General features: G+C 57.6%; 14 protein-coding genes across 14 annotated transcripts; 7 read left to right on the forward strand and 7 right to left on the reverse strand.

The window, feature by feature from the left end:
* Positions 1-49: 49 nt before the first annotated feature.
* On the reverse strand, positions 50-2691 carry KRP23_6748 (Ubiquitin-protein ligase E3A; the record flags this gene model as incomplete). Its single annotated transcript, XM_067891977.1, has 3 exons — positions 50-149; positions 222-386; positions 452-2691. The coding sequence occupies 3 exons, from the start codon at positions 2689-2691 to the stop codon at positions 50-52; spliced, it is 2505 nt and encodes an 834-aa protein (XP_067746282.1).
* Positions 2692-2972: 281 nt separating this feature from the next.
* Positions 2973-5238, forward strand: KRP23_6749 (TOM1-like protein 7; the record flags this gene model as incomplete). Its single annotated transcript, XM_067891978.1, has 8 exons — positions 2973-3217; positions 3282-3450; positions 3507-3602; positions 3673-4092; positions 4170-4662; positions 4727-4882; positions 4950-5074; positions 5137-5238. The coding sequence occupies 8 exons, from the start codon at positions 2973-2975 to the stop codon at positions 5236-5238; spliced, it is 1806 nt and encodes a 601-aa protein (XP_067746283.1).
* A 248-nt stretch (positions 5239-5486) lies between these two features.
* Positions 5487-6771, reverse strand: KRP23_6750 (uncharacterized protein; the record flags this gene model as incomplete). The annotated part of the gene is made up of 3 exons (XM_067891979.1): positions 5487-5645; positions 5700-6581; positions 6667-6771. The coding sequence occupies 3 exons, from the start codon at positions 6769-6771 to the stop codon at positions 5487-5489; spliced, it is 1146 nt and encodes a 381-aa protein (XP_067746284.1).
* Positions 6772-7168: 397 nt separating this feature from the next.
* Positions 7169-7966, reverse strand: KRP23_6751 (uncharacterized protein; the record flags this gene model as incomplete). The annotated part of the gene is made up of 1 exon (XM_067891980.1): positions 7169-7966. One exon carries the CDS (start codon positions 7964-7966, stop codon positions 7169-7171), a length of 798 nt encoding a protein of 265 aa, XP_067746285.1.
* A 315-nt stretch (positions 7967-8281) lies between these two features.
* KRP23_6752 (uncharacterized protein) lies at positions 8282-8608 on the forward strand (the record flags this gene model as incomplete). Its single annotated transcript, XM_067891982.1, has 1 exon — positions 8282-8608. The coding sequence occupies one exon, from the start codon at positions 8282-8284 to the stop codon at positions 8606-8608; it is 327 nt and encodes a 108-aa protein (XP_067746286.1).
* A 550-nt stretch (positions 8609-9158) lies between these two features.
* On the forward strand, positions 9159-9956 carry KRP23_6753 (uncharacterized protein; the record flags this gene model as incomplete). The annotated part of the gene is made up of 1 exon (XM_067891983.1): positions 9159-9956. One exon carries the CDS (start codon positions 9159-9161, stop codon positions 9954-9956), a length of 798 nt encoding a protein of 265 aa, XP_067746287.1.
* A 348-nt stretch (positions 9957-10304) lies between these two features.
* KRP23_6754 (uncharacterized protein) lies at positions 10305-10688 on the reverse strand (the record flags this gene model as incomplete). The annotated part of the gene is made up of 1 exon (XM_067895783.1): positions 10305-10688. The coding sequence occupies one exon, from the start codon at positions 10686-10688 to the stop codon at positions 10305-10307; it is 384 nt and encodes a 127-aa protein (XP_067746288.1).
* On the forward strand, positions 10449-11601 carry KRP23_6755 (Regulator of G-protein signaling 7; the record flags this gene model as incomplete). The annotated part of the gene is made up of 3 exons (XM_067891984.1): positions 10449-10592; positions 10660-11167; positions 11234-11601. The coding sequence occupies 3 exons, from the start codon at positions 10449-10451 to the stop codon at positions 11599-11601; spliced, it is 1020 nt and encodes a 339-aa protein (XP_067746289.1).
* A 131-nt stretch (positions 11602-11732) lies between these two features.
* Positions 11733-12269, reverse strand: KRP23_6756 (uncharacterized protein; the record flags this gene model as incomplete). The annotated part of the gene is made up of 1 exon (XM_067891985.1): positions 11733-12269. The coding sequence occupies one exon, from the start codon at positions 12267-12269 to the stop codon at positions 11733-11735; it is 537 nt and encodes a 178-aa protein (XP_067746290.1).
* A 219-nt stretch (positions 12270-12488) lies between these two features.
* KRP23_6757 (uncharacterized protein) lies at positions 12489-13454 on the forward strand (the record flags this gene model as incomplete). Its single annotated transcript, XM_067891986.1, has 1 exon — positions 12489-13454. The coding sequence occupies one exon, from the start codon at positions 12489-12491 to the stop codon at positions 13452-13454; it is 966 nt and encodes a 321-aa protein (XP_067746291.1).
* A 324-nt stretch (positions 13455-13778) lies between these two features.
* On the forward strand, positions 13779-19097 carry KRP23_6758 (Protogenin B; the record flags this gene model as incomplete). The annotated part of the gene is made up of 1 exon (XM_067891987.1): positions 13779-19097. The coding sequence occupies one exon, from the start codon at positions 13779-13781 to the stop codon at positions 19095-19097; it is 5319 nt and encodes a 1772-aa protein (XP_067746292.1).
* A 94-nt stretch (positions 19098-19191) lies between these two features.
* Positions 19192-21438, reverse strand: KRP23_6759 (eEF1A lysine and N-terminal methyltransferase; the record flags this gene model as incomplete). Its single annotated transcript, XM_067891988.1, has 1 exon — positions 19192-21438. The coding sequence occupies one exon, from the start codon at positions 21436-21438 to the stop codon at positions 19192-19194; it is 2247 nt and encodes a 748-aa protein (XP_067746293.1).
* A 255-nt stretch (positions 21439-21693) lies between these two features.
* Positions 21694-23436, forward strand: KRP23_6760 (Eukaryotic peptide chain release factor GTP-binding subunit ERF3A; the record flags this gene model as incomplete). The annotated part of the gene is made up of 2 exons (XM_067891989.1): positions 21694-21712; positions 21773-23436. 2 exons carry the CDS (start codon positions 21694-21696, stop codon positions 23434-23436), a joined length of 1683 nt encoding a protein of 560 aa, XP_067746294.1.
* Positions 23437-23746: 310 nt separating this feature from the next.
* Positions 23747-24876, reverse strand: KRP23_6761 (Replication factor C subunit 5; the record flags this gene model as incomplete). Its single annotated transcript, XM_067891990.1, has 2 exons — positions 23747-24206; positions 24275-24876. 2 exons carry the CDS (start codon positions 24874-24876, stop codon positions 23747-23749), a joined length of 1062 nt encoding a protein of 353 aa, XP_067746295.1.
* Between the last annotated feature and the right edge of the window lie 440 nt (positions 24877-25316).

Consider the following 25316-nt stretch of genomic DNA (forward strand, 5'->3'; position numbering starts at 1 on the left):
GGTTGGTTAAGAGCTTTTGAGCGCCCAATACATTGGCCTATGGTTCGACTTAACGCAGCCCGAAGCCTTCGGCCTGGTTGATCGCTAGCAGAAGACGCTCTTTGAGCTTCTCGCGGCCGCTGTATTCGGGTAGCAGCAGGTGGTTGAAGCTGGTGGCACAGATACAAAGCATGAGGTTAGTTGGGTCTCTTTTCAGAGTGGAAACGGGCATCCATCTTTACCAAGTGTGTGCTGTGGGCAGGCGGTCCGAGTCAGGTCCGTTGCGCGAGATGACAAACACCAAGTTCGAGAGCCCGCGAATGGGCACGCGATCGCTGCCGGTGGCGAACCGCAGCAGCTTCTTCTTGTCCTCCAGCGGAAGCGCGTGCACGACAACCCAGAAATCCCTGCCAAAAGAAGTCGCGAGTTAGGTACCTCAATCAGATTAGCATCGTCCGCATATTCTACGCACCGAATGGTACCGCTGTCTTCTGTGAAGCCATCCTCGTAATGAGTGGCTTCCTCGAGCGCCTCGAAGTCAAGATCACTGCTGCCGCAGATCAGCAGTTGCAGTTCCTCCCATCGGAACATACTCAGCACCTCGTGGTTGCAAACCTGGTGGAAGCCATGGTGGAAAGCGGCGTACTGGCGCGAGACCGATTTGTTCAGCATGTAGTCAACGTATAATGATACGTACTCCTCGCGATTGGAATTGGTCACTGGGATGGAACTGCCTCCAGGCTTCAGCTCCACCGTCTTCACTTCGCCGAACACTTCGTACGAATACTCGAAGTTGCGTTGATAAACTTCTTCCACATTGCCCTGAAAGCCCAAAAGTTGCCGCAGACCACGACCAAGTTCGGGCAGTGCCAACTCAAGATCCTCCAGGCCTAGTGTGCAGCCCATGAGCTTCTTATATACCGTGTGGGGGAAACTCACGTCCAGGATAACAGCGTTGTAGATTGCAAGAGCCAGCAGCGTACCGATTAGCTCGAACTCCATCGTGGCCTCCAATGAATCGCTATTGAACCATAGCGTCCGAGTCTCCTCGTCATACGTAAACATGCCGAAGGCCGGATCCAAGAGCTGTCGAATAAGGATCTGGAAAAACTCTTTCTGCACGCCACCCTCATCGATGCCTTCCTCGCCGACGAACTTGACTTTCAGCGGCTTCTTCAGAGTCTCAGCTGACGACGACAAGTGGACTAACTGTTGCATCGCATCCTCGACAATGTTTTCACGTCGCACCTTTAGTACCAAGTACGGTGAAGGCGCACCCTCCTCCATCATGATGGAGCGAGATAACACGACGTCTTGTGCGCGTGCACGCTGCTCAAGGTCCGAGTCGATCTGCAAGACCTTGCTCTTGGAAGCTGCATCCAAGACGAAAGGAAAGTCGCAAAAGGACATCTCTGAGAGCATGCGCTCCGGCATGTGCTCAGATTCCTGTTCAGCCGCTTCCTGTTCCCGCTGTTGCTCCTCACGCTCGCGCTCACCCTCGTCTTCCTCTCCGTCGCGCTGTCGGCGACGCCGAACTTCCTCCCGCTCGAGCCGCCGGGCACCACGTGTAGCAGCGCGGCGCTTCTTCCAGAAGATGATGGAGCGCGAGTAGTCCTGTACGATATCCACCTCCGAATTCACAGCGTCGTTGTAGAACTCGTCATAGGAGGCGAATGGCTCGAGGCCATTTGCCCGCTCTCGGTTCACTGCATGAAGTTCTGCCAGCACACCGCAGGCAGCGTACACAAGGTCCATTTTGCGTGAGCCATACAGACACACTGTGATGGCCTGTTGAAGAATGTCCAGAAGTCGATGCAGCTCGTCGCCTGAAAAGAAAGTCGTCCATTGCGCACGCACCAGAGCCTTGGCATCTGCTGGCAAATAGTAAAACAGTCTGCATAACCCGCCCACGATATTCAAGTAGTCGGGATCAAACATCGACGGATGCTCAAACAGCACCAAAAAGAACCGCAAAACTCGCGGAGCGTGCCACGTCGAGCAGACATTCCACGGCTGCGTGACCAGCATCTCCAGCGCGTTCCGGAACGTGTTTTGCATGGCCTCCTGGTCGCTCCCCGCCATGGCTGCATCCAGCAGCGTAAACACGCGCCCCATTTGCTCTCGGTCAATGCCCCACCACTTGGCTCCAGTTCCAGTTTGTTCTTTTCCTGCAGTTTCTCCAACGAACGCCGCGCTCAGAGAGTCCGGGTCCGAGAACGTCTGATACACAAGTCTCTTCACTGCTCGGTAGTCGTCCGTCTCTGTCGCGAGCTCCAGCGCGCTCTCCAGCTGCGTCCCCATCGGGGTCACTGAAATAGTAGCAATTGTTGCTGCAGTAGCAGTATGTGCCGCGTCATTGCGGGCCTTGGAAGCAGCAGATGAGGCGGGAACCTCTGGCACGGCAGTCGCGGTCTCTGCGATGCTCGTGGCGGCCAAGTTGCTCGTCACGGCGGACGTCGGCACCTCCTTGAGTGTCTCCATATCAACGTCCTCCTGGTGCTGCTGGTGAGAAGACGCGTCCTCCATCTTCACGTCCTGAGTGTCGTCCGCCGCTTTATCGGCCGTCGACGGACCAGTCGAGAGTTGCTGCATCTCCAGTAGCGCGCGCGCCACCGCATCGTTGGGCTCCAGACCTTGCGACAGTAAGCGCGCGTACGACGTACGGAACAGCTCCTGGTACTGCTCCGCGCTCTGCTGCTGCTGCGTATCCATCGCCGCCTTCTTCACCTTCTTCGCTACTTTGGCAAATGCTTATTATGTCAGATCTTTGAAGTGGGTATTATTGACCAATCGATGACGTTCGGACGTCGGATTGGCTGATGCTGCCATACAATTTCCAAGTCAGTTGTCTCACATCATGCCTCCCTGCGATTGGTCAAATCCGTGCGGCTAGACGACGCCATTATCTTCCAATCCAAACGCGCCATTCTCTTCCGACACCTCGCGAGCGCCGAACTTCACTTTCCGCACGCAGGTCGCCACGTACGTACGCCATGGACGCCAAGATGATGCAGGCCTGGCGCAAGAAGATGCCGAGCAAGCGCCAGCTCACGTCCACGCTCAACCAGCTGGTGCAGCAGAAGTCGGTGGCGGTGCTGTACACGCCCACGGAGGTGGAGCGCATCACACAGATGACGGACATGATGGCGCAGGCCACGAGCGACTACGAGGCGGACGAGGACTGGGACCGCATCCTGCGCGTGACAGACGCGCTCAGCAGCGTCAGCAACCGCGCCGTGTGCGTCTCCCATTGCGGCAGTTGAGTGGGCATTAATTTCACTTACTGACACTCGTTTTCACAGGTTGAAGGAATCGATCCGGTACCTGAAGCTGCGACTGGGCGACCCGTCGACACGCGTGGTGATCCTGGCGCTGACGCTGACAGAGTCCATTGTCAAGAACTGCGGAGACCTCGTGCACCAGGAGGTCGCCACGGAGCCTTTCATGGGCGAGATGGAGGCGCTCTACAGGGTGCGCAGTAGAGCTGAGCGTGGGGTGAGGGTGGCTTCTCATTGGTGCTGTTGTAGACTCATGCGAATAAGCGTGGACGCGAGAGTATGGAGATCGCCAGTCGTGTGCTGGACATGGTGCAGGCGTGGGGGGAGGCCTTCTTGCCTTTTCGAGTGCGTGTATTGCCATTTTTGCATCGCAAGTTGGGCGTTTTTACTGATCTTGGGTGGTTGGTCATTGTAGCACGAGTTCCCGTTGTTTGTGGACACGTACCACAACATGCGCAAGAAGGGCATCAAGTTCCCGGACCAGTACGACGAGTCCAAGGTGCCGGTGCTGACCCCACCGCCGGATGTGCCGTCTGGAGGTCGGAGTGGGGTAAGCAATCGATCGGCTTCGTCGAACCAGCCTCACGCTTCGGGGTCGATCGATACCTCGTCCTACTCCAGCTCTAGTAGCGGACTTGGTGGGCTTTCTACCCCTGAACTTTACCGTGTTGCGACGAACGTGTCCGAGATGTTTGAAGATATGCTGTTCGAGGCACAGAAGGACGTCTCTGCTATCGGTAACCACGGCGTGATGGAGGAGCTAGCTGTACAAGTGAGAGAGATCGTGCACAGGATGGAAGGCGCAATTCCGATTGCCGTCGCAGAGGGCGACGAGGTGAGTGAGAGGCTATCTTGGTGTTTTGTCTGCATTAAAGCGGTGCGGCTGATTGTACGATTCGTTTCGCTCACTAGGACATTGCAAAGTACTTGTCCATCAACGACGACCTGCATGCCGCTCTGAAAAAATATGACGCGTTGCTAGCAGGAAACCAATGCGCCGAGGATGACACCACTGGAAAGCCTAAGAAAGATGTTCCGGAAGACATCGATCTCGTTGATCCCTTTGGTCTCAAGGACGACCTGTCCCCGCAAGACAATCAAGCGTCTAGTGACGATGACCCCTTCGCGGATTTTGTCCGGGCGCGCACTGGGTCGAGGAGCTCAGAGCAGAAAAAGCCGGCCAGTGCTGACAAACCGAAAGCCCCTGAAGTTGACGTCAAGGTTGCTCCAAAGACAGCGCAGGAAGAGGACGAAGACGACGATCCGTTTGCAAGTTTTGTGCAACAGCGAGCAACAAAAATTCTCAGTAGTAGCAGCAACCAGGACGCGGAGAAGGAGAACAAGACGGCTGTCTCTTCGGCCCCAGTGGCTCCCGCGAAGGACTTGATTGATCTGTGGGATGACGGTAAGCGTATGTTTTACTATGCTGCATTGAACGAGTTTTCTTACCTCTTTTTGCTGGCATGAAGATGTCCTCACGACGCCTGCCCTTGCTCCAGCCCCAACTCGGCAAGCGCCGGCGGCTGATCTTTGGTTAGGAGATAACTTCCTGAGCAGTCCGAGCCAGCCTCCTGCTACCCAGCCTGCTGTCTCAACAATGCAGCCCGCACAAGATCCTTGGAGTGGTAATATTTCTTCTTCCTCATCATGTGCTGTCCTTGTATGTTATATTGACTCGACGTCACTTTGCAGGGAACAACTCTTTCTCGAAGTCGACCACCTCGGCGGTGTCTCTGTCTGGCCCCCTCAGCGGGACCAGCAGCACCTTGGGTGGAAGCTCGAACGATCCATTCGACATGCTCGACTTCTCCTCAAAGGTTTGTGCAGGATTGTTACTGCGTCAACAATTTCTCTGACGAGTCTTGGTATTGCTTTGCAGGCCTCTATCTCGACGGCCAACCCTTTCGATAGCCTCCAGCCCGCCTCTCCTGCACAGCCTCAGCAGGCACCCAGCAAATCGTTCAACCCCTTTGATTTCTAGATGCATTGTCTTGTGGGAAGGAGGGTGACTGTTGCGCTGCTGTTTGTTGTACGCAGAATGGCACGTGTATATATGCAAAATACAGATGAAATGTCAACGAACGTGCTATTCACTGGTTAGCTGGATGGCACCAGCAGTTCTCAACTAGCACGATGAAGTTAGCAAACCTAGATATGCATCGTGATGAAGGTTATCGACCCGATCGACACGCCACTCAGCCGAGTGCGATCAGCATCTCCAGCTGCCCTTCACTTGGAACTACGCGACTGCTTTCCGTACTTGGTCGCTTTCGCCTTCGCAGTGTCTGCCGCGGAGCCCAGCTGTTCCTTAGCCTTGTCCTTCACTTCACCAGCCTTTTGTGCAGCTTGGCCGGCGACTCCCTTCGACTCGCCAGCCTTCTCCTGGGTCTTGTCCTTCGCCTGGTCAGCCTTTTCCGCGGCCTTGCCCTTCATCTCGCAAGCCTTGTCCTTAGCCATATCAGCCTTCTCCTTGGCCATTTCCTTTGCCTGGTCCGCCTTCTCTGCAGTCGTGTCCTTCACTTCGCCAGCCTTCTCCTCAGTCTTGTCCGTGGCCATGCCGGCCTTCGCCTTACCCTGCTCGAGTGCTTCCGTGGCAGTCTCGTGCACCTCATTCTTCTTCGCTGCGGCCGCATCGGCGGCAGACGCACCCTTCGCCTCGACACCCTGCGCCGTCTCCGACTGCTCTGCTGCCAGCTTCGCATTGTACAGCGTCTCCGAAATGTAGTTGACGCTCTCCGAGACAATGTCCACGGTGGTGGCCGCCACCTTGCAGCCAAGACCGCCGGTCACCTTGGTGTCCACCTTCGCGGCCGTCGCCGTCACGCCCAAGCGGGCGTCCAGGTCCTTCACGCGCTGCACGACGCCGCCAGCCTGGGTGCTCACGCCCAACTTCTCGTCACCTAATTCAGCAGCGCGCACAGTCTCACCCACTGCAACTTGTGCGCCTTGTGCGGCTTGGCCGGCCATGTTTCCAATGGCGTCGCGCAGCTTCAGGAGCTGCTCGTTGGTCATTTCCAATGCCTCGGTAGCACGTTGACGTCCAACGTTCACCCAGTGTTGCAAGGTGTCCACGGTCTGCTGACCACGCGACCCTGCATACTTGTTATCGTACGCAACAGCTTGGCTCTTGAGCTCATCGAGCGACTCGCGAACTTTCTGCATGCCATCGATGGCAACCGGAACCGTTCGCTCCGAGAGGTCCTGGCCCTGGGTCTTCAGCTTCTGCGTTGCCGACCGCGACGCCTCCAACGCCGACTTCAGGTATCGGCCAGAAGACTCGAAGTCCGAGTGTTTCTTCTCATACTCCTCGACACTTTTCGTCAACTGCGCATACACACACACATGAAAACATGAATTCTGGTTAGTCGGGTATACAACTTCAGCGTCATCCGTTTGCGAGACCGCGCACCTCCGTCAGGTACGAGTCGGCCTTCTGGGCCGTGTCGTGAATCTGCTCCTTTGCGTGGTCGATCTCCTGTTGGTGGCCGTCCATCTTGCTCTGCAGGTCAGCCATTCGGTGTGGTGTTCTTGGTCCGTTTGTTCCTCGAGAGGTGAATTGCACAATGGCAAGGAGAACCGACCAAGATCATCGCACCGTTAGGGCTGCAGAGTTTTCCGTACTTTGCCTTCGATTCTTGCACCTCCACCCCGTCCCAGTGGGTGTTGGGTGTGCACTTGACAATTGCATCGAGCTTGACGTGAAATGACAACGGCGCCTTCATTCGATGGCCTTCTCCCAGCAGCACAGGGCGATGCGAAGGGGTCTGACATCTTTTTCAAACTTTTGCGTTCTAGGAATGACAGCCAGTAACTAGTGACGAACCAGGCAGTGAACGTTGAAGCGAGTAGATTTGGCTTAGCCTAGAGTAGATGGAATGATGTTGCTGCAGCCCGTTGATCAATTAGTCTACCTAGGAGCTCTTGGTGGCCGTCTTGCTGTCGGTCGAGTCGTCTGTGGTGGAGCTCTGGAACGCGCTAGTCACGTAGCCCAGCGACGAGGAGACCGCCCCCGTGGCGCGCTCCATCAAAGTGGGGCCGGCGTCTTGGCCGGTGCTGCTGCTCTTCTTCGTGGTCGTGTCGCTCGGCCAGACCGCTTCCGAGGCTTCCGACGCCTTGTTGGCGAGGCCGCCAGCCGCATCCGACACGGCCATCTGAGCTGCCGACGCCTGCTCTGTCATGGCCTTCTGCGTGGCGGTGATCTGGTCCTGCAGCGACTCGAAGCCGTGGAACGTCGCGTCTCGTGTTGAGGTGACGAGCGACGAGATGGAGTCCTGCCAGGACGACACGGTCTGGGAGCTGTTCTGCTTGGCGTTGTCGACGCTGGAGTTGATGGAGTCGTGCACGTGCTGGTCGTACGCCTGCGCGGACTTGCCCAGGTTGTCCAGCGCCGATCCGGCCTGCTCCATGGAGCTCTTGGCCGAGTCGACGACCGAGTCGGACACGTTGTTGCCGTCGGTGCGGATGTCCTCGCCCGACTTCTTGAGTGCCTCCACGGAGGCTCTGGCGCGGTCCATGGCGGCCTGGAAGTAGGACGTGGCCGACTCCTTGGAGGACTTGTGCGAGTTGTCGTAGTCGGTGAACTTGCTCTTGAGCGAGTCGAGGTAGCCTGTGGCCTCGTTCGCGCCGCTCTTGAGCTGTTCCTGCAGCTTGGTGAACTCGTGCTGGGTGCTGGAGGAAGAGTTGGTCGTGGACTTGTCGGAGATGGCCATGGTGGAGAGGGTGCTGTTGCGTTGGTTGGTGTGTGGCTTGTGCGTTTGCGAGTGAGAGTTGAAATGAGCAGTAGTGTTGAGCGTCGGCAAAGCGGAGATCCGATCGACCGTTATCGTGGTGCTTGGTTGAAGGACGCCATGGGCGCAGCCATCTTGTCAACTTTTTGGTGGCTGCAAAATGTATCACTGAGAAATGGCGGGTCCGCTAAAGGCCGCTGGCGAATGTAGCCCATGCACTGGGCAAGCTCGGATCGCCTTTTGCTTTTGAGTTGCATGGCGAGGGGCTCATTTCCGTTTTTACCGCCTCGGAGTCAAATGACGAATACTGTGGATCCCCGCGCCTTCGAGATCGCCATCGAGCTGACCAACCAGTTATCGATCGACGGCTCGTTTGTTGACGAGTGCGACGACGAGATGATCGGGGACTACGAGCAGAACGACGTCGGATGCGCCTCGCTCGACTGCGAAGGCGTCCTGGAGTTCCGAGAGGCCATCCCGGACATGCCGGTGGAGAGCGCAGTTGTGACGGACACGACTGCAGTAGCGTATCAGCGCGGCTTGAGTCGAAGTGGGAGCTGGTGGTCGCTGGTTGAACGCATGGTGGACGTCTCGCCGAACGACCTGATGTTGCTGGGTTGGTGAATGGCGGCGGGCCCGAATGTCGGTGGGTATTGCCCATGAAGAAGCATACCGACGCTATGCTCAAGCCAACTTCTAGCACTGCAAACTGCTTGTGCTTGTGGTCGCCAGCGATGGCAACTCATCAAGCAGATGCGTGCGTTTGGCAGTACAATTTTCGATAAACAATTTCTTCGTAATAAACTCTTGTAGATGCATTCAGCAAATATGTTTGCCGTTGGCCGTTTACATGTCACGACCTGCGTCTTCCTGCTATGCCTACTACACGTAGTTGTTGGCAACGCCTGGGGACCAAACCATGGTGGCGAAGTTCCTAGCAGTTCCTAAGCGGCGCTACAGCTCTACAACCATCAACGGTCGTCTAGGGTTTTCAGCGGACCGCCATTTCTCAGTGATACATTTTGCAGCCACCAAAAAGTCAGCAAGATACCTGAGACTCCTTCAACCAGGCTCGATCTCCTGCTTGCCGACGCTCAGCACTACTGCTCATTTCAACTCTCACTCGCACACGCACAAGCCACACACCAACCAACGCAACAGCACCCTCTCCACCATGGCCATCTCCGACAAGTCCACGACCAACTCTTCCTCCAGCACCCAGCACGAGTTCACCAAGCTGCAGGAACAGCTCAAGAGCGGCGCGAACGAGGCCACAGGCTACCTCGACTCGCTCAAGAGCAAGTTCACCGACTACGACAACTCGCACAAGTCCTCCAAGGAGTCGGCCACGTCCTACTTCCAGGCCGCCATGGACCGCGCCAGAGCCTCCGTGGAGGCACTCAAGAAGTCGGGCGAGGACATCCGCACCGACGGCAACAACGTGTCCGACTCGGTCGTCGACTCGGCCAAGAGCTCCATGGAGCAGGCCGGATCGGCGCTGGACAACCTGGGCAAGTCCGCGCAGGCGTACGACCAGCACGTGCACGACTCCATCAACTCCAGCGTCGACAACGCCAAGCAGAACAGCTCCCAGACCGTGTCGTCCTGGCAGGACTCCATCTCGTCGCTCGTCACCTCAACACGAGACGCGACGTTCCACGGCTTCGAGTCGCTGCAGGACCAGATCACCGCCACACAGAAGGCCATGACAGAGCAGGCGTCGGCAGCTCAGATGGCCGTGTCGGATGCGGCTGGCGGCCTCGCCAACAAGGCGTCGGAAGCCTCGGAAGCGGTCTGGCCGAGCGACACGACCACGAAGAAGAGCAGCAGCACCGGCCAAGACGCCGGCCCCACTTTGATGGAGCGCGCCACGGGGGCGGTCTCCTCGTCGCTGGGCTACGTGACTAGCGCGTTCCAGAGCTCCACCGCAGACGACTCGACCGACAGCAAGACGGCCACCAAGAGCTCCTAGGTGTTGGATAAAGTCTTGGAAGCAGCTTTCATTTCCACTTTATTGCTCCTCGTCAGACTTACACATGAAAACCTGGTTTCAATAATAAACGACACAAGTTGAAGTTTATCGATACCTTCCTGCTTGTCCTGATTGACACGGCCTCACGTTTTGCTGTCTTGTCTTGAAGACGATCACTGTACGTCCTCGAAATAAAGGAGGTTAATAAAGCTGGACGGCTCGACATCCTTGGGCAAGATGGTTTTCCTGGTCCTTGCCAGCTAAATCGGTCGAAGCTGGGATGCTGCTTGCTGTGCACTCCATATGACTCAGTGCGAGAGGAAGCGACATCACCCAGCTTTAGCGAGCTCACGAAAATAACTGCGTTCGAGTGCCCGCCACGTTGACTCCACTCCTGCTTCTCCGTCTGCCTGCGTCAGTTGCAACTCTTCTTTGGAAGCTCACTCTCATCCAGCTTAGTGCTAAAGGACCCCTAGTAGACTTAGACGAACCATGGCGAAGAAGGGCGGCAATGAGATCCAGACGCTCGTCAAGGTGCTCGAGAAGGGCCAAAAGGACAAGCGCGACATTGTCATCGACGACATCATCTCCAACCCCATTTCCTGTGGCTACCTGCTCGACTTTTGCCAGAAACAAGTACGATAGCCTCAATTGTAGCTTGGTCACGGCGACAGTTGAATGACTCTTGATGTGGTTGTTGCAGTATTGCGCAGAGAACTTGAACTTCTTCATGGCGGTCGACAAATTCAAGGACGAGTGCGGCTTGCTCGACTTCCGCGACCCCGAGTCCGTGCAGTCGTGCAAGGAGATGGCCGACCAAATTTGGGCCGACTACTTGTCGTTGAACTCCCCCAACGAGGTGAGTCTGCCGTCCGACGATCGTGAACAGACCAAGGAACGTATGAAGCGACCTGGAGAATTCCGCGGCAAGCTCTTCGACGTCGCCATGCAGGACGCTATTAAGACGTTGCAGAAGGACACGCTCATGCGCTTCCTCAAGGCTCAACAGTACACAGAGATGGCGACGAAGGTCTCTGCAGTGCACGAGATGATTGTCAAGAAGGTCTTCGATTCGGACAACTCGTACCAAGTCGACATGCCCACGGTGACGACACTCACGGACGAGAAGATCGCAAAAGCCAACTATTCCCTCGACGACATCCTAGGCGACAAGATCCTCTTCCGCGAGATGCTCGACTACCTTGAGAAGAGTACGTTGCTTCTAGCTGCCTGGTCGAGACTTTGATCCTTGACTGACTTGTTACTTTGCTCAACAGAATTCAAGGCAGAAAACCTCAAGTGCGCGCGGCAAATCCGGCGGTTCGAAGAGATGGCGCTGCAGACGAAGCCCGACGACCTCAAGGATTTTGCCTGGAACCTGTACCTGTATTTCATCGCACCGGGTTCACCGTACGAGGTGTCGTGCACGAACCTGGACCGCAAGTCCGTCCAGCTGCGCCTGGGCTGCCCCATCAAGGCCATGTTCGAGCCCATCAAGGAGAACACGTTGCTCGTGCTCAAGCAGGATCACAAGGCGTTCCTGCAGCAGTTGCAGGCCAAAACGCTCAAGGAGCGACTCAAGGCGGAGAAATCTGGCAACGCGCCCGCCAAATCAGGCTTCCTCTCCAAGTTTAAAGTATTCTAGCCAAGCCAAGAGAGTAGATGACACACAAGTCGATAAAGCCGCCGGCATAAGATATGCACAAGCCGAAGCCGTTCGATTACCTTTCGCGTCTTGGTCTAAAATACAACTGACCTTAAGTCCTGGGTCCTTCTTCACTGTCTCTGGGCCGCCATGTTCAGCAGCTTCTGCTCGTCGATGGCTACTGCCGCCATCTCCATCTCCACGTCCTCCATCAGTGCGTCCACGGCCATGCTGCCCTGCTCCTCAGCATTGTAGAAAGTGTTGTGCACTGCCTCGTCCTGGTCTTCTTCGTACTCTCCGTACTCTTCTTCTTCTTCCTCCTCTTCCTCTTCATCGTCCACGTCTTCGTCCAGCTCCGCGACCGTGCGTACCACAGGTCCGTGGCTCAGCGCCTCCTGTGTTACATCCACGGCCGCCACGATCTCCTCATCCTCGTCGTACACGAAGCGCGTGTGCGTGCCCTGGAAGACCGGCAGCCCCTTGGCCACGTTCTCTTCGTCCTGGAAGAATTCGGAGCGTGCGCCGATCTCCGGCTGCGCGCGCACAGCCGCGTTCAGCTGCGCCACCTGCTGCGTCGTGTACTCCACGGCCTGGCGCTCGTAGTCGGCCGCCGAGATCTGCTGCGCGAACTGCGCCGGGGCGTCGTCCATGGCATGATCCGAGTCCATCGTCAAGTCACTTGCCTCCAGTATGCCCAAAACCGTTATGGAGCTCTTGGAGATCGCGGACGACTGGTCGCAGCTGATTTCCTCTTAAGTCCGTTCAATAACGCCATTTAGTTTTAATTGGTCGCATAAACCCGACAGTTTATCTCTCTAAAGTCCGCGGTATCTGCTCCAGTGGCTGCCCAAGTACGTCAGTGTGTCAATCAATACCAAGCGGAGACCATGTCGGCCGGAGCGTACGACCGTCGCGGCAGCAGCATCGCAGCGGATGTGGACGCAGCCATTGAGCGCGTCGTGGAGCACTTCGAGGGCAGCGACTTGGCGCTGCGTCTGGATGTGCTGCGCGCTCTGAGCGCCCAGGCGCGTCTGGCGTTCGAGACCACGCGCATCCGCGAGCACCTGACGAAGCACCCGGTGTCCATGGACCTGATCCAGGGCGTCACATCGCAGTCGTCCGTGTACAAGACGCTAGCCGAGCGCCTCACGGTGGACGGCTGCAGCTGCGACTACGACGCTAAACGCAATGTGGTCATGAGCACGAACGTACGCTGGACCCTCGAGCAGAAGAGCAGCAAGAAGCCGACCAAAAAGCGCAAGAAAGCGGCGACTGCCAAGACGGAGGATAAGGGCCCAATGATCACCAAGTACAGGTTCGAGCGAGCGAGACAGGAGAAGCAGGACGCAGAGGAGGAAGGACAGGAGGAGACGCTCATCAAGTTTACGGTCGTCGTGGCTTTTGGAGACGACGACGCCACGCCCAGAGAGCTGCTGCACTTCGAGATGGCGTGTGAGCACTCGTACCCCAAGAGTTACTATGAGGACCAGCAGCAGCTGCCGTCGGATGACGAAGACGACGAGAAGAGCGAGAAGACACAGGAGAAGGAGGACGAAGAGAAGGAGGAACATACTTTTGGTGAGGAGCTGATTGGTTTCCGCTTTGACAACGAGGTGCTGGCGGATATCGGCGCGTGGATGGGTGCGGACGAAGAGCAACTGGATCCCGTAGATGTCGTCAGCTTCTTGATGGCGCTGCCTACGCACGAGGACGAGTGGGTGGTGGACGAGCGCGTGTGCGAGATCCTCTTCCAGGGTGGAATGGGAGGTGATGACAGCGAAGAGGAGGACAGTGATAAGGAAGAGGAGGATGGAGGCGACGAGTCGGAGCCTGCAGAGCAAGACGAGGACTGAGATCGGTCGTTTAGCGCCCTCATCGACGTAAATATATCAAGACCCACTGAAACTGGATTGACGAGACTGCTGTCACGGCACACAGCAGCATGGGAAGCGCTTGAAGTTATCCAACCGTTGTAGCTGGCTCGGTGTGGTGGGCAATTTGCTATTTTCAAGTCATGGGCGGATCTCATGCCAGTGGTTCGTTTCGCTTAATCCCAGACTCGTCTGCATGTGGTGTGGGCGCATGAATATCATTGTTGATTCGGTCAACTGCGGGGTGTCGGTTTACTTGTTCATCTGTGTCTGCAGACCCTAAGATCAAGACTGGAGTAGACAACTATGGCGGCAGGCAAGCAGTTGCAGTCACAGACCAGCAAGCAAACGCTTAGACGGCCTCCTTCATCCACGCGAGATGACTGCATCGATGACCTGTACGAGAACAATGCGTTCGGCGACGAAGACCGGGAGCTCGAGGCTGCGACTGCCAAAGCTGAAAGGAAGACGAGACGAGGTGCTGCGGAGCCACAGGAGACCAAAGGCGCAAGTAGCAAATCTCAGGGTAACAAGGTGCAGTTCGACGTGTGGGTGGCACGGAAGGACAAGTACGAGCGCATGGCGCGAGCATTAGCGCAGCTGGATGCAACTCGAGCTACCGGCGAGGAGTCATGGCTGGAAGTAGCTGTAGCGCTGGCAGCTACAGACTGTCAACTCAAAACGGGCAAAACACCGGCGTGCGATTGCCCCGGCGTGTGTCGTGAACCAGCACATTCTGTCGTCAGGCAACGCACGCGCTGCCAGTGCCCCGCTCGAAAATGTTCCCTTTGCCGACGTTGTGTCGGGACGACCCCAGGTGCGATATCCCCCAAGATGATAGCAGCGCTGGAGCCGTACGAAGCAGCAGTTAGCGAGCCTTCGGACAGCACAAAAACCATGTTGGAGCTTGCCGGGTTGCTGGTGCGACGTGGTGAAGGCCAAAGTCTGAGTATGGACGACGGTACAAGTGTCCGCATCACGACGGCGGCTTTCCGAATGGCGCAAACCGTGTTGGCCCAGTGCAGTGTACAGGAGTCGCATGAAGGTGTAAAGCTTCAACGACCCTGCTCGTGCCCTGTGCGTTCACTCGGAGATCTCTGGGTCAAGTGGACCACGAAGAATCACACGTTCTCGCGCGTACCGCTCACCGAAGACGAGGCGCGGCAGTTTTCTGCAGGCACGCGGCAGATGATGGACCAAGACAAAAATGAAGACGGCATCACGACTTACTACATGACGCTCAAATGGCACTCTGCAGCCAAGCCTCAAAAGGGCGATACAGCCAAGATCGCAGCTCGTCGAGCGCTCACAGCCGACCAAAAGAAGCAGAACGCTTTCTTCCTTGGGCTCTGCAAGAAGTACTGGCAAAAAGCTCAGCTCCGCGTAGCTGAATACCTTCAGAAGACGTTGACTGCTGCAGCGGACAGCGCTCAAAGCTCTGGCAGAAGCACAGCCGATGTGGAGATGCAGGCTTTAAATCGCCTTGGCGTGCGGCGCATGCTGCAATGGCTGGAGGAAGATGCAGAAGCCGTGGATAGTGCTCGTCATGAAGAGGCCCGTGAAAAGGCTGAGGGCGGGATTGTAGCGCACAACGCGTGGGTGCGTCGCAAGGACCGCCTGCGCATTCGTCTACCAGCCCCGGAGGCAAATGACGGTAAAAGACCCGTTCGGGATGCCCCAGCACCTCGGTTTGACTTCTCGATGGGATCTGGTGTTGTGCGTCACAAGCAGCCCTGTCGTCCACCAAGCTCCACCGCGGAAATGATGCGAAACAGCGGCCTCAAGTACGTTCACGCCATGAGCGAGGGTTTTCAAGGCCGAGGTGGCGACCTCGAGAAAAGTAAGCAACTGCTTGTTCAGCAAGGCCATGTCCTTCGCGATAACTTCGACCAGGACAACGGAGGTGACGATGATGGCCCGGACTCGAAGCCATTTTCCAAGGACCGCTATCTCTTTGAGCGGCGCAACAACCCGGTAATGCGCGGGAAGCAAGAGGGTGATCGTCGCCGGCGAGAGCAGAGTCGCGAAAGCTATGCAGCTTGGGTTGCGCACAAGGCGATGCGGGATAAAGCTGTCAAGTTCTTGGAACACCTCCCACCGCCGAGGGAGGGCGAGGACGGTGACCCGATCATCGACAACAATGCCAGCTATGAAGATGACTTCGAGGAGAATTCCGGTCAGGGCCCCGCAACGCCGGCAACGGTGCGCTGGGAAGAGGTCGGGAAAGCGCTCAAAGCGGTGGATCGCACGTTGCTAGACGCGTGGGTGCGTTGGAGCCGAGGCTTTCGTGGCGCTGGACGGTGCCGTGCACTCTGGGAGAGTTTCACACCCGTCAGCTGTGACGTGCATTGCGCGTCGTCGCCGTTGCGTGATGTGTTCCTGAAGCTGCTGCATCGTCCGTCAGGTGTGAACTACCGCCAGGCTTGCGTGGAATTTTGCACACGGAGGCACAAACAGGCTTTGGCTCGCGGTGATGCCATCGATGAGAATGGCGAAGAACTTGACGAGGATTTGGAAGAGGCCAAGCTGATAGCACGCTATGGTTTCGTGACAGGACGCGAGCTAGCAACGATTCTTCGTGGACTTGGCGTTGTGATGCAGCCTGAGGAATCTCAGCGGCTTGTCGAGTTCTTTGCTGACCCTGAAGAGTCCCAAGGTGATAGCAGTGCGGCGCGGCTTAAACTCGAAGCGTTCTTGGCTGTACTTGGCGACGAGCGCCGCGCGCTGTGCCGCGGTGATACGGAACAGCTCCTGAGCTCGGTGTGTATGTGGGAAACAGTATGTCATGAGTGTGGCATGCTGAATGGCTTCCAGCTGGTGCTTGGCACCGAAGGTTCCAGTCACCGACGCCGAGCCGAGCTGCCGGGACACGTTCGCAGGCGAGAACAAAGTGGAGGCCGGTTCATATGCTGTCCTGAGAGCGACATGATCGCTGTAAGGCGTGTGGCTCCACGCCGCTGTGCATTCGCCCAATGGGATGATACACAGGCCGCGCCATTTCTGAAGAAACTTGAGCTGTGGTCTGCTGTGCCACGCGAGCAGCATGTTCTGCGTGAACTCGTGACGTCCGGACAACCCCCAAACATCCCTGTGCTCGAGCGAGACGATAACGACGATGCGCTTGACTTGACTACAATGTTGCGCTTGCGATGGAAGATACCTGAAAGTGGAAGTGGTGGAGCGCCAGCCTTTTATCAGCTTGAGACTGCCGGCGCGGAGGGGTCAGCGAGCTTCCGTGTAAGTGCTTACCACGAAATTTGCCGCGACCCAAAAGACTTCTCCGACAACGATGGTGTGCCTCGTGGCTCGTTCACGGTGACGGGACTCTCACCGAATACGAAATATGCTTTCCGCGTCCGCGCACTCAACGGCTTTGGTGCTGGTAGCTACGCATTTTCATATTTCGTGACAGCTCCAGCAAGACCTGCCGAGCCACTGGCTATTGTGATCGGCCCACACAGTGTCAAACTCGCGTGGGAGAGCTCCTCGTACTACACGCGGCGCTTACGAGAACTGGAAGAGGTCTTCCGAGAAGCTGATGTCGATGGCAATGGTCGTATCTCGCGCGATGAGTTCATGGAGGAAATCGAGCGTCGCAAGCCCAAGCTCGTTGCTTTCCTCCAGCAGACCACAGCTGCAGCGACCGCAGCTGAAAATGGTGCGGTACCAGGAGCTCCACCGCTGAGCGTGTTCGATGCCATTGAGACGGACGACAACGAAAGCATATCATGGGACGAATTCCTACGCTTCTTCCATGGCGTTTTGGATCTCTCGGACACAGCATCACGGAGATCTCGAGGCTCGAAGACCTCTTCAAAGTCGTCACAGAGCTCGCGTCGGTCGCTGAGTGCCTCGGCATCTTCTCGCTCACTTCACAAGTCGTCAAAGCGAACCAGCAAATCCAGCTCTTCCGCTTCAACGTGTCGGTACATCCTCAAGCAATGCTCCAACGAGTCTGCAGGTGAATATGTAGAGATCTACCGCGGTGCAGCACCACGGTTCGAGGTGCTAGGTCTCCACAGCGGCAGCACGTACCAGTTCTGCGTACAGGCAGTGAATGCTGAAGGCCGAACTAGCTTGCACAGTGAACCGGTAGTGGTGAACACGCTCCTGCCTCCAGCTGCACCGCCGACTGTGAACTTGTCGGCGCTTGAGCCTGCGGTTCAGAGTGCTGTCGTGCAGCTACGTTGGGCGGTAGCCAACGCGCGACCAAGTCTATCTCCCGCAGCTTTGGGAGCCCCGAACGGCGCTGACGACCAAGTTTCTCGGTTACTGAAGGAGTGGGCCCAGGAAACGAGTATCGACGATGGAGCTGTCGACTTCAAGGCACGATTCGATCGCTATGACGTTGACGGCAGTGGGTATCTTGAACTGCCGGAGTTCCAAACCTTGTTGGGTGAACTGGGAGTGCCTCCGACGCCAGAGCGACTTGCTGCATACCTGGCAGCGTTTGACGTTGACTCGGATGGCAAAATCTCCTTCTCTGAATTTGCTCGTTGGTGGACACAGCCTGACGTGCACTATGTGTTGAAGCGTGACTCTGGCTGTCGAGACGGAGAGGATATGCAGTCACCACTGTCCTCGAATGCTGATGAGATGCGACTTGTATGCTACCGTGGCTCTGAGGCGACAGCAATTGTAAGTGGACTGGATCCTAACACACGGTACCGCTTCCGTCTTCGCGTCGTGGGAGCTCATGCATCTAGTGCACTCAGTGAGGCTCTGACACTATGTACGGCACCCAGCGCACCAACTTGCGTTGGGCGAGTGGATGTGGGCTGCGATAGTGCACTGGTTCGCTGGCATCCGGGACTTGGTGGTGCAGTGCGATACGGTGTTGACTGTAAGCGCATCGAGACTCTGGCACCAAGAGTGTCGAACTCCAACGATGGCCCCAGCGAATGGCGCCGTGTGTACGAGGGCCGTGAGCCACTAGCATACCTCCGAGATCTTCAACCCGAGACGGTCTATCGCCTCCGCGTGTTCGCAATCAACAGTGATGGGACCGCAAGCGCGCAGTCGACAGTCTCGCAATTGTGCACAACCAGCAAAGAAGACGCTCAACGTCGCACTCGATTAGCCCGGAGACCTGCAGGTGCTGCTGACTATTTCACCGTTGAGTGTGGACCAGAAGAGGGCGACCTGGTGCTAGGCGATACTGTTCTCTTCTGCGAACGCCTCATGCGCCGCACCACAGATGCTGACCGATTCTCGAGACCAAGTTCGGGCTTGGCGCAGGCATCGGTGTACTCAGTAACTAGTTCCACTGGAGGCGCGGAGGCTGTTGGCGAGCGCACAGTGGCAGCGAAAGTCGTCGGGATGTCTCGAAGCCCTCGACACGGCAACGTTCTAGCACTCAGTGTGGTGTGGTGCACTGTGCAGCTTTACAACGTTGAGTCATCGGCGACGGCTTCAAGGCGCAGTGGCACCAGCGTCAGCGGGAGGAAACGGACGACAATCCACACGTCCAGCCGAGAGCTTGCAGCGATGGTTAGTACTGACAGCTATTCTCTTGCCACGGATCTGAAAATCTCGAGGCCAGAACGCAACTTGTATCGCTTCGACACCTTCCGCGCGGAATGGGAAGACGAAGCTGCTCGATATCCAAGCACATGGGATAAGTAGGCATAGAACTAAATAACTCTCGAGGCCATCAACGTGAGGGTGTAAAAGTCAAAAGAAAAAATGGATCGACTTACGTGTTGTGGTGTGCTGTCGTCTACTCGGTGATTTTGATGTCGCGGATGAGCTCGCACAGGTCATCGTCGACGTAACGCGGAGCGTTCTGGGCCTTGCCGCGCCGGCGACCCTGGTCGTGGAGTTGCTGCAACAGAGTCTTAACATCGGGTTCCTTCGTGTCAGCCTTGCGGATGAAGACAACACTATTGACGTCCTGCTCACTAGGCTTCAGCGCCAACACTGCACGCGATCCCGCAAACACACGCTGTAGCCGAGCAATGATATCCTTGTATAGGCCGCTGTCACGGCAGGATACGTTAATGAGGAGCACACCGCGCGGGGCCAGCAAGTTGTGGACGTGCGCGAGGAACACGTCCTCCACGAAGCTAACAGGAGGGCAGCTCATGCCCACATCACGCTGCTTCGCATCCACATCCACAATGATGGAGTCGAAGCTGGGCTTATCGGATACCGTACTCTGCTCAGCGGCGTACTTCAGTGCGTCGGCAACCACCACACGCATACGCTCATCCTGGCGGAAGCCAAAGTACTGCTCGGCTACCGTCACAATCGTAGGGTCCAGCTCACACGCCGTAACATCCATCCCAGGCACATTGTCGTGCAGGTACTGCGCCAGGCAGCCACCACCGAGACCCAGGACCAGTGTGCGGTGTACAGCATCCGGTGCTGCTCTGGATGACAGCGAGGCTGCATGCAGTGCCGCAACCATGCCCTTGTGGTACTCGAAGGCCAAGTAAGACGTGTCCACACCCGCGTCCTTTGCCTGGGATTTCTTCTTCTTCTTTTGGTTTTTCTTCTTGTTGTTTTTCTTTTTCTTGGCGGCTGCAGCAGCTTCTTCAGGCGTCATATTCGAGGTCTCAGCAGGGGCCTCAACAGGAGCAGCAGCAGCAGTGGGCGCGGCACTTCCACGAGCATGCAGCTTCACCTCACTCTGGATAACGTTCGTGTTGCTGAGGAATACAAGGCGGCGAAGCGTCTCGCCATCCTCCTGCACCTCCTCCACGAAGAAGGCGCCACTAAGGTCTGATGTTCCCTGGTGCACAATATTGCGCGCACCCAGACCTTCCTCCACGGTCATGTACGGGATCTTCTCGTCGGCACCGAGCGTGTCCGGCGCCAGCTCCATCACCTTGGCATTCAGTTCCTCCTGCACCTTGGCAGTGCTCTCGAATGCGTGACCACCACGGCCAAGGGCAACGAGAATCAGCCGGCTGAAGCCCGCTCCAGCCGCAAGTTCGTTCGCTCCTTCCTCGGTCGAGAACATCCACTCGTGCTCGCGGCCCTGTGGAATCAGGAACACCGCACAGCTGCCGTTGGGTCCCCGCATACTCGTATCCACGAGGCGCAGCGTGAAGCGCGGGTTCACCTGTCCATCCGCGCTGCCATTGAGCCCCAGCCCGTCCTTCTCGTCATTGGCAATGAGCTCTACGACCTCCTGGCGTCCGACCTTCAGCTGACGCAGCGCGGTCTGCGTCATGGCGAACCACTGGGTGGCCTCCACCTCGTGGGTCAGCCAGCGCTGCCGCGCTTCACCCACGTCGCTCACAAACTGCTTGCTGTTGTACTGCGCCGTCCTGGCCGCCTTGCTGTCCGCCTTGGGGCACTTGAGCGCCGCCGCGAGGAACGGCGCGAACGGCTTGCGCGCGTCGCGTGGAAGCTCCTGCACGCCCACGCTCCAACTCGTGGCGTCCTGTGCGCTGAAGAATCCCAACAGATGCTGCAGGATGAAGTCCTGCGCCATGGTGACGCAACAGTAGCGTCCGCCAGGCGCCAGCACGCGGCGCACCTCCTGCAGCATCCTGGTAGCGTCCTGTCTCACCTCGGCTGTGTCCTCCGCCATGAGCGCATCCAGCGCGCCCTTGTCCAGTACCAGGTCGAAGCTCGCGTCCTCTAGCGTCTGCATGCGCGTCATGTCCATCACTTCCCAACGCAGCGCCGGCAGTTTGCGCCGCATCTCGTCGATCACGCGCGCGCTGAAGTCCACGCTCAGCAGCTGCGAGAATCCGTCGGCCGCTAGGTCTCCGCTCAGCGCCGAGTTACCGCAGCCCACGACGAGCACGCGCACCTTGGCCTTGAGGCGGCGCAGCAGCGACGCGGGCGCGTCATCGGGCAGACCCAGCAGCGCCTGCAGCCCCGCGCGTAGCGAAGCATAGTCTCCGTACCACTCGAAGGCCTTCTCGCCGCGCCGCTGGAAGAACTGGTCCCAGTATTCCTGCTTGCGGAAGTCCTCGGCCGCGCGCGGCAGCAGCTCGTGGCTCGGACCCATGGATGAGATGCGCCAAATGCGAGATGGTTGTCGGGTGGTGGTGTGGCCGCACACCAAACACGGTTACGGTTACGGTCCCGCTTGGACCGACCACCCTGATATTTCGATTACATTCATTTCTGTAGCCATATGGGAAGCAAAACCTTTTAATGATATACTTAACTGAGTAACTGCGGTCATACTTCGCACTTATCTGAAGCGGCGCTGCAGCCAGCAGCTCGCGTCACTACTTTTCGAGTGAATCTGCGAGGCAAGATGGACGGCAGCAACCCCCGTACGTGGCGCGCATGCTAAGCCTGTAGCCTCCTTCGCTAACCCTGCCATGTGTCTCCAGCCAAGAACGCGCTCAGCGCCTCGGCGAAGGAGTTCTCCTTCAACGTCGGTGCCTCCACCTGGACGCCGCCCGCGTCCTTCACGCCGCCGCCCCCGGCGCCCGCCCCGGCCCGCGCCTTTGACGTGGCTATGCCCGTGCCAAAGAAGGGCGGCACTGCTGCTGTGCTGGGCGCCACGACCGCTGCGCCACCCGCCGCGGAGCCTGTGGCTGCTGCCCCTGCGCCACCATCGGAGCCCGTGGTGGCGCTCGAGGAGAAGGTCGAGCAGCTAGTCGTGGAGGACAAAAAGGAGGAGGTGAAGGCCGAGGAGGACACTAACGATGACGAGGAGGAGGACACCTTCGAACAGGACGAGGAGGTCGGCGACGAGGACCCCCGCGAGCACCTGAACGTCGTGCTCATTGGCCACGTGGACGCCGGCAAGTCGACGCTGTCCGGCAACCTGCTGTACCTCATGGACATGGTGGACAAGCGCACCATTGAGCGCTACGAGCGTGAGGCCAAGCAGCGTCACCGCGATAGTTGGTTCCTTGCCTACATTATGGACACGGGCGAGGAGGAGCGCGCCAAGGGCAAGACGGTGGAGGTCGGACGCGCCCACTTCGAGACGGAGACCCGCCGGTTCACGATCCTGGACGCCCCCGGACACAAGAACTACGTGCCCAACATGATCCAGGGCGCGTCTCAGGCTGATGTCGGCATCCTCGTGATTTCGGCTCGTAAGGGCGAGTTCGAGACGGGCTTCGAGCGCGGTGGACAGACCCGTGAGCACGCTATGCTCGCCAAGACGCTGGGCATCAACAAGCTCATTGTCGTGATCAACAAGATGGACGAGGCGAACTGGGGCCCGGAGCGGTTCGACGAGTGCGTGGGTAAGCTGCGCCCGTTCCTGCGCACGTGCGGTTTCGCTGTCAAGCGTGACGTTTCCTTCATCCCCGTGTCTGGACTGCACGGTGACAACGTGAAGGTGCGCGTGGACAAGGCCAAGGCTCCGTGGTACGAGGGCGAGTCGCTCATCGACCACATGGACACCATGCACATTGGAGACCGTAACCCGGACGGACCTACGCGTGTGCCGATCCTGGACCGCTACGCGGATCGTGGCACCATTGCTCTGGGCAAGGTGGAGTCAGGAATCCTCAAGACTGGCCAGAAGGTGCTGCTCATGCCCACCAACGCCACGGCGATTGTGAACCAAGTATATATTAATGAGCTGCCCGTGCGTACGGCCAAGCCCGGTGAGAACGTGACGATCCGTCTGTCTTGCGGCCTTGACGACATCCAGAAGGGCTTCGTACTCTGCGGCATGAAGGAGGAGGCCCCTCCCCGCGCCATCCACGCGTTTGCTGCGCAGATCGCTCTTGTGGACACGCTGGAGCACCGCCCGCTGATGACTGCCGGCTACAAGTGCATCCTGCACATCCACACTGTTGCGCAGGAGTGCACGGTGGCGAAGCTGCTACGCCCCGTCGACCCCAAGACGGGCAAGCCGGTGAAGAAGCACGTGACCTTCATTAAGCAGGGCCAGGCGGTTATCTGCCGGATTGAGGTGGAGCAGAGCATCACGATCGAGACCTTTGCGAACATGCCGCAGCTCGGCCGCCTCACCCTTCGCGACGAGGGTAAGACGATCGCCATCGGTAAGGTGCTGGCGCTCGAGAAGTAAGCAACTCCAGCCTGAGAAATACGCGGCAAAACATCGCAACGAGAAGGAGGCAAGAGTACCCGAGAAAATTGGGGGTATTTCGATGCAGGATAGACAGAAGCCCGAGCTGCTTGTCACTACACCAGGCGCTTCGCGTCACTTTTCCATCAACGTTGATGCGTGTGTGTGTTAGCTGCTCGGCGTGAGACGTCTCGGCTTGGGGCCAGTGGCTGCTGCCCAAAGGAAGAGAAATGCATGTAGCTTTGACTTTTGGCAACTTGTTTGCTCGTTCCTCTACTCCCACTCAACTGCGTAGCTAGTGTGCAGCTTTCTAGGCCCCCGTCGAGGCAGCAACCGCGCCAGACATTTGCTCGCGCGCGATGGCGAAGACGGCAACTAGCGAGGCCAACTGCAGCTCTTCTGTGGTGCCGTTCGACAGGCGATGCTCGAGTTTGGCCAACTCATCGTATAAATACATGCGGCACCGCGGCGGCAGCTCCAGCTCCGTGGTGTAGCGGTACACGTCCTGCAGGATGTCGCTCGTGGCGTAGCCCTTGAGCTTCTGCATCTCGGCGCACTTGCGCACGGCCGTCGGGAAGCTCTCGTTGAAGAGCCACTGGGTCACGGACTCAATGTCCTTGGGCAGCGGGTTGCCCGTGCACAGATACACGTTGGCCTCGTTCACGACGTCGTGGGCCATGGACGTGGCCTGCAGGATGTTGAGGATACGACGCATGTCGCCCTGGCCGAGTCGCAGAATGGCCCTGAAGCCGTCCTCCGTCATGTTCAACCTGGTAGCAGCAGCAGTCAGTTAGTCGTCGATGGACCGTATAATAGCAGCACTATAGATGCAGCCTACTTCTCGAGCTCTGCGATGTGCTTGACTCGGCCGCCCACTTGGCTCTCGTTGAGCGGCGCGAAGCGGAAGCGCGTGCACCGCGACTGCAGCGCCGGGATGATCTTGCTCACGTAGTTGCAGATGAGGCAGAAGCGCGCGTTCTTCGTGTACTTCTCGATGACGCGTCGCAGCGAGAACTGCGCGTCGTTGGTCATCGAGTCGGCCTCGTCGAGGATGATGAGCTTGACGCCCTGGCTGAAGAGCTTTTTAGTGCCCGCGAACTCTTTGATCTGGTTGCGCACCACGTCGATGCCGCGGTCGTCGGACGCGTTGAGCTCCAGCACCATGGACCCGTAGTTCTTGCCGTACAGCCGCCGCGCCGCCGCGATCATCATGGACGTCTTGCCCGTGCCCGGGGGTCCGTAGAAGAGTAAATGCGGCAGCTTCTGGGCATCGATGAGTCGGTTGAGCGTCGAGATGATCTCCTGGTGCGCGATCAGGTCGTCCAGGCTCGACGGGCGGTACTTCTCCACCCACGGCCACGACTCAGTCGACCGGTTGCGGCTCGAGATGCCCTCGAACGCGGGCGCGTCCTCCACCGACTTCATCTCCACGTCCACCATTTTGTGCAGAAGAATTTGTGTCGTGGCTACAGTATTTGTGTCGTGTGGAGAGAATTTGTGTCGTGTTCGATTTTGGCTGATGAACAATAAATATCGGTACTACCGGTATGGAAAAGAAAATGCATTTTTGGTCTTCACATTTACCACATTTCCACTTGATACAGCACGCTCTTCTTCAGCATTCAGAAGCACGGTGGAGAGTCTCCACTTGAGACCAACTCCTTCTCCAGATGGTAAGAGATCAGTGTGACGACACCGTGAGAGCCCTGCAACGTCACACTTGCCTCTCAAAGTGCGGCGATCTGTTTTGTGATCAGCAAAATTCGATCACGAAGTTTAGATCCGGATAAAAGAAAAGGAATTATGTATAGCAATCGATTCAAGCCGTTAAAATTCGTCCCCAGATCCGGATAAACGACCTCCAACTTCGAGATCTAATA

The sequence above is a fragment of the Phytophthora ramorum genome, assembly GCF_020800215.1.
Source record: "Phytophthora ramorum isolate Pr-102 chromosome Unknown Phyram_PR-102_s0005, whole genome shotgun sequence".
NCBI classification, from domain to species: domain Eukaryota; phylum Oomycota; class Peronosporomycetes; order Peronosporales; family Peronosporaceae; genus Phytophthora; species Phytophthora ramorum.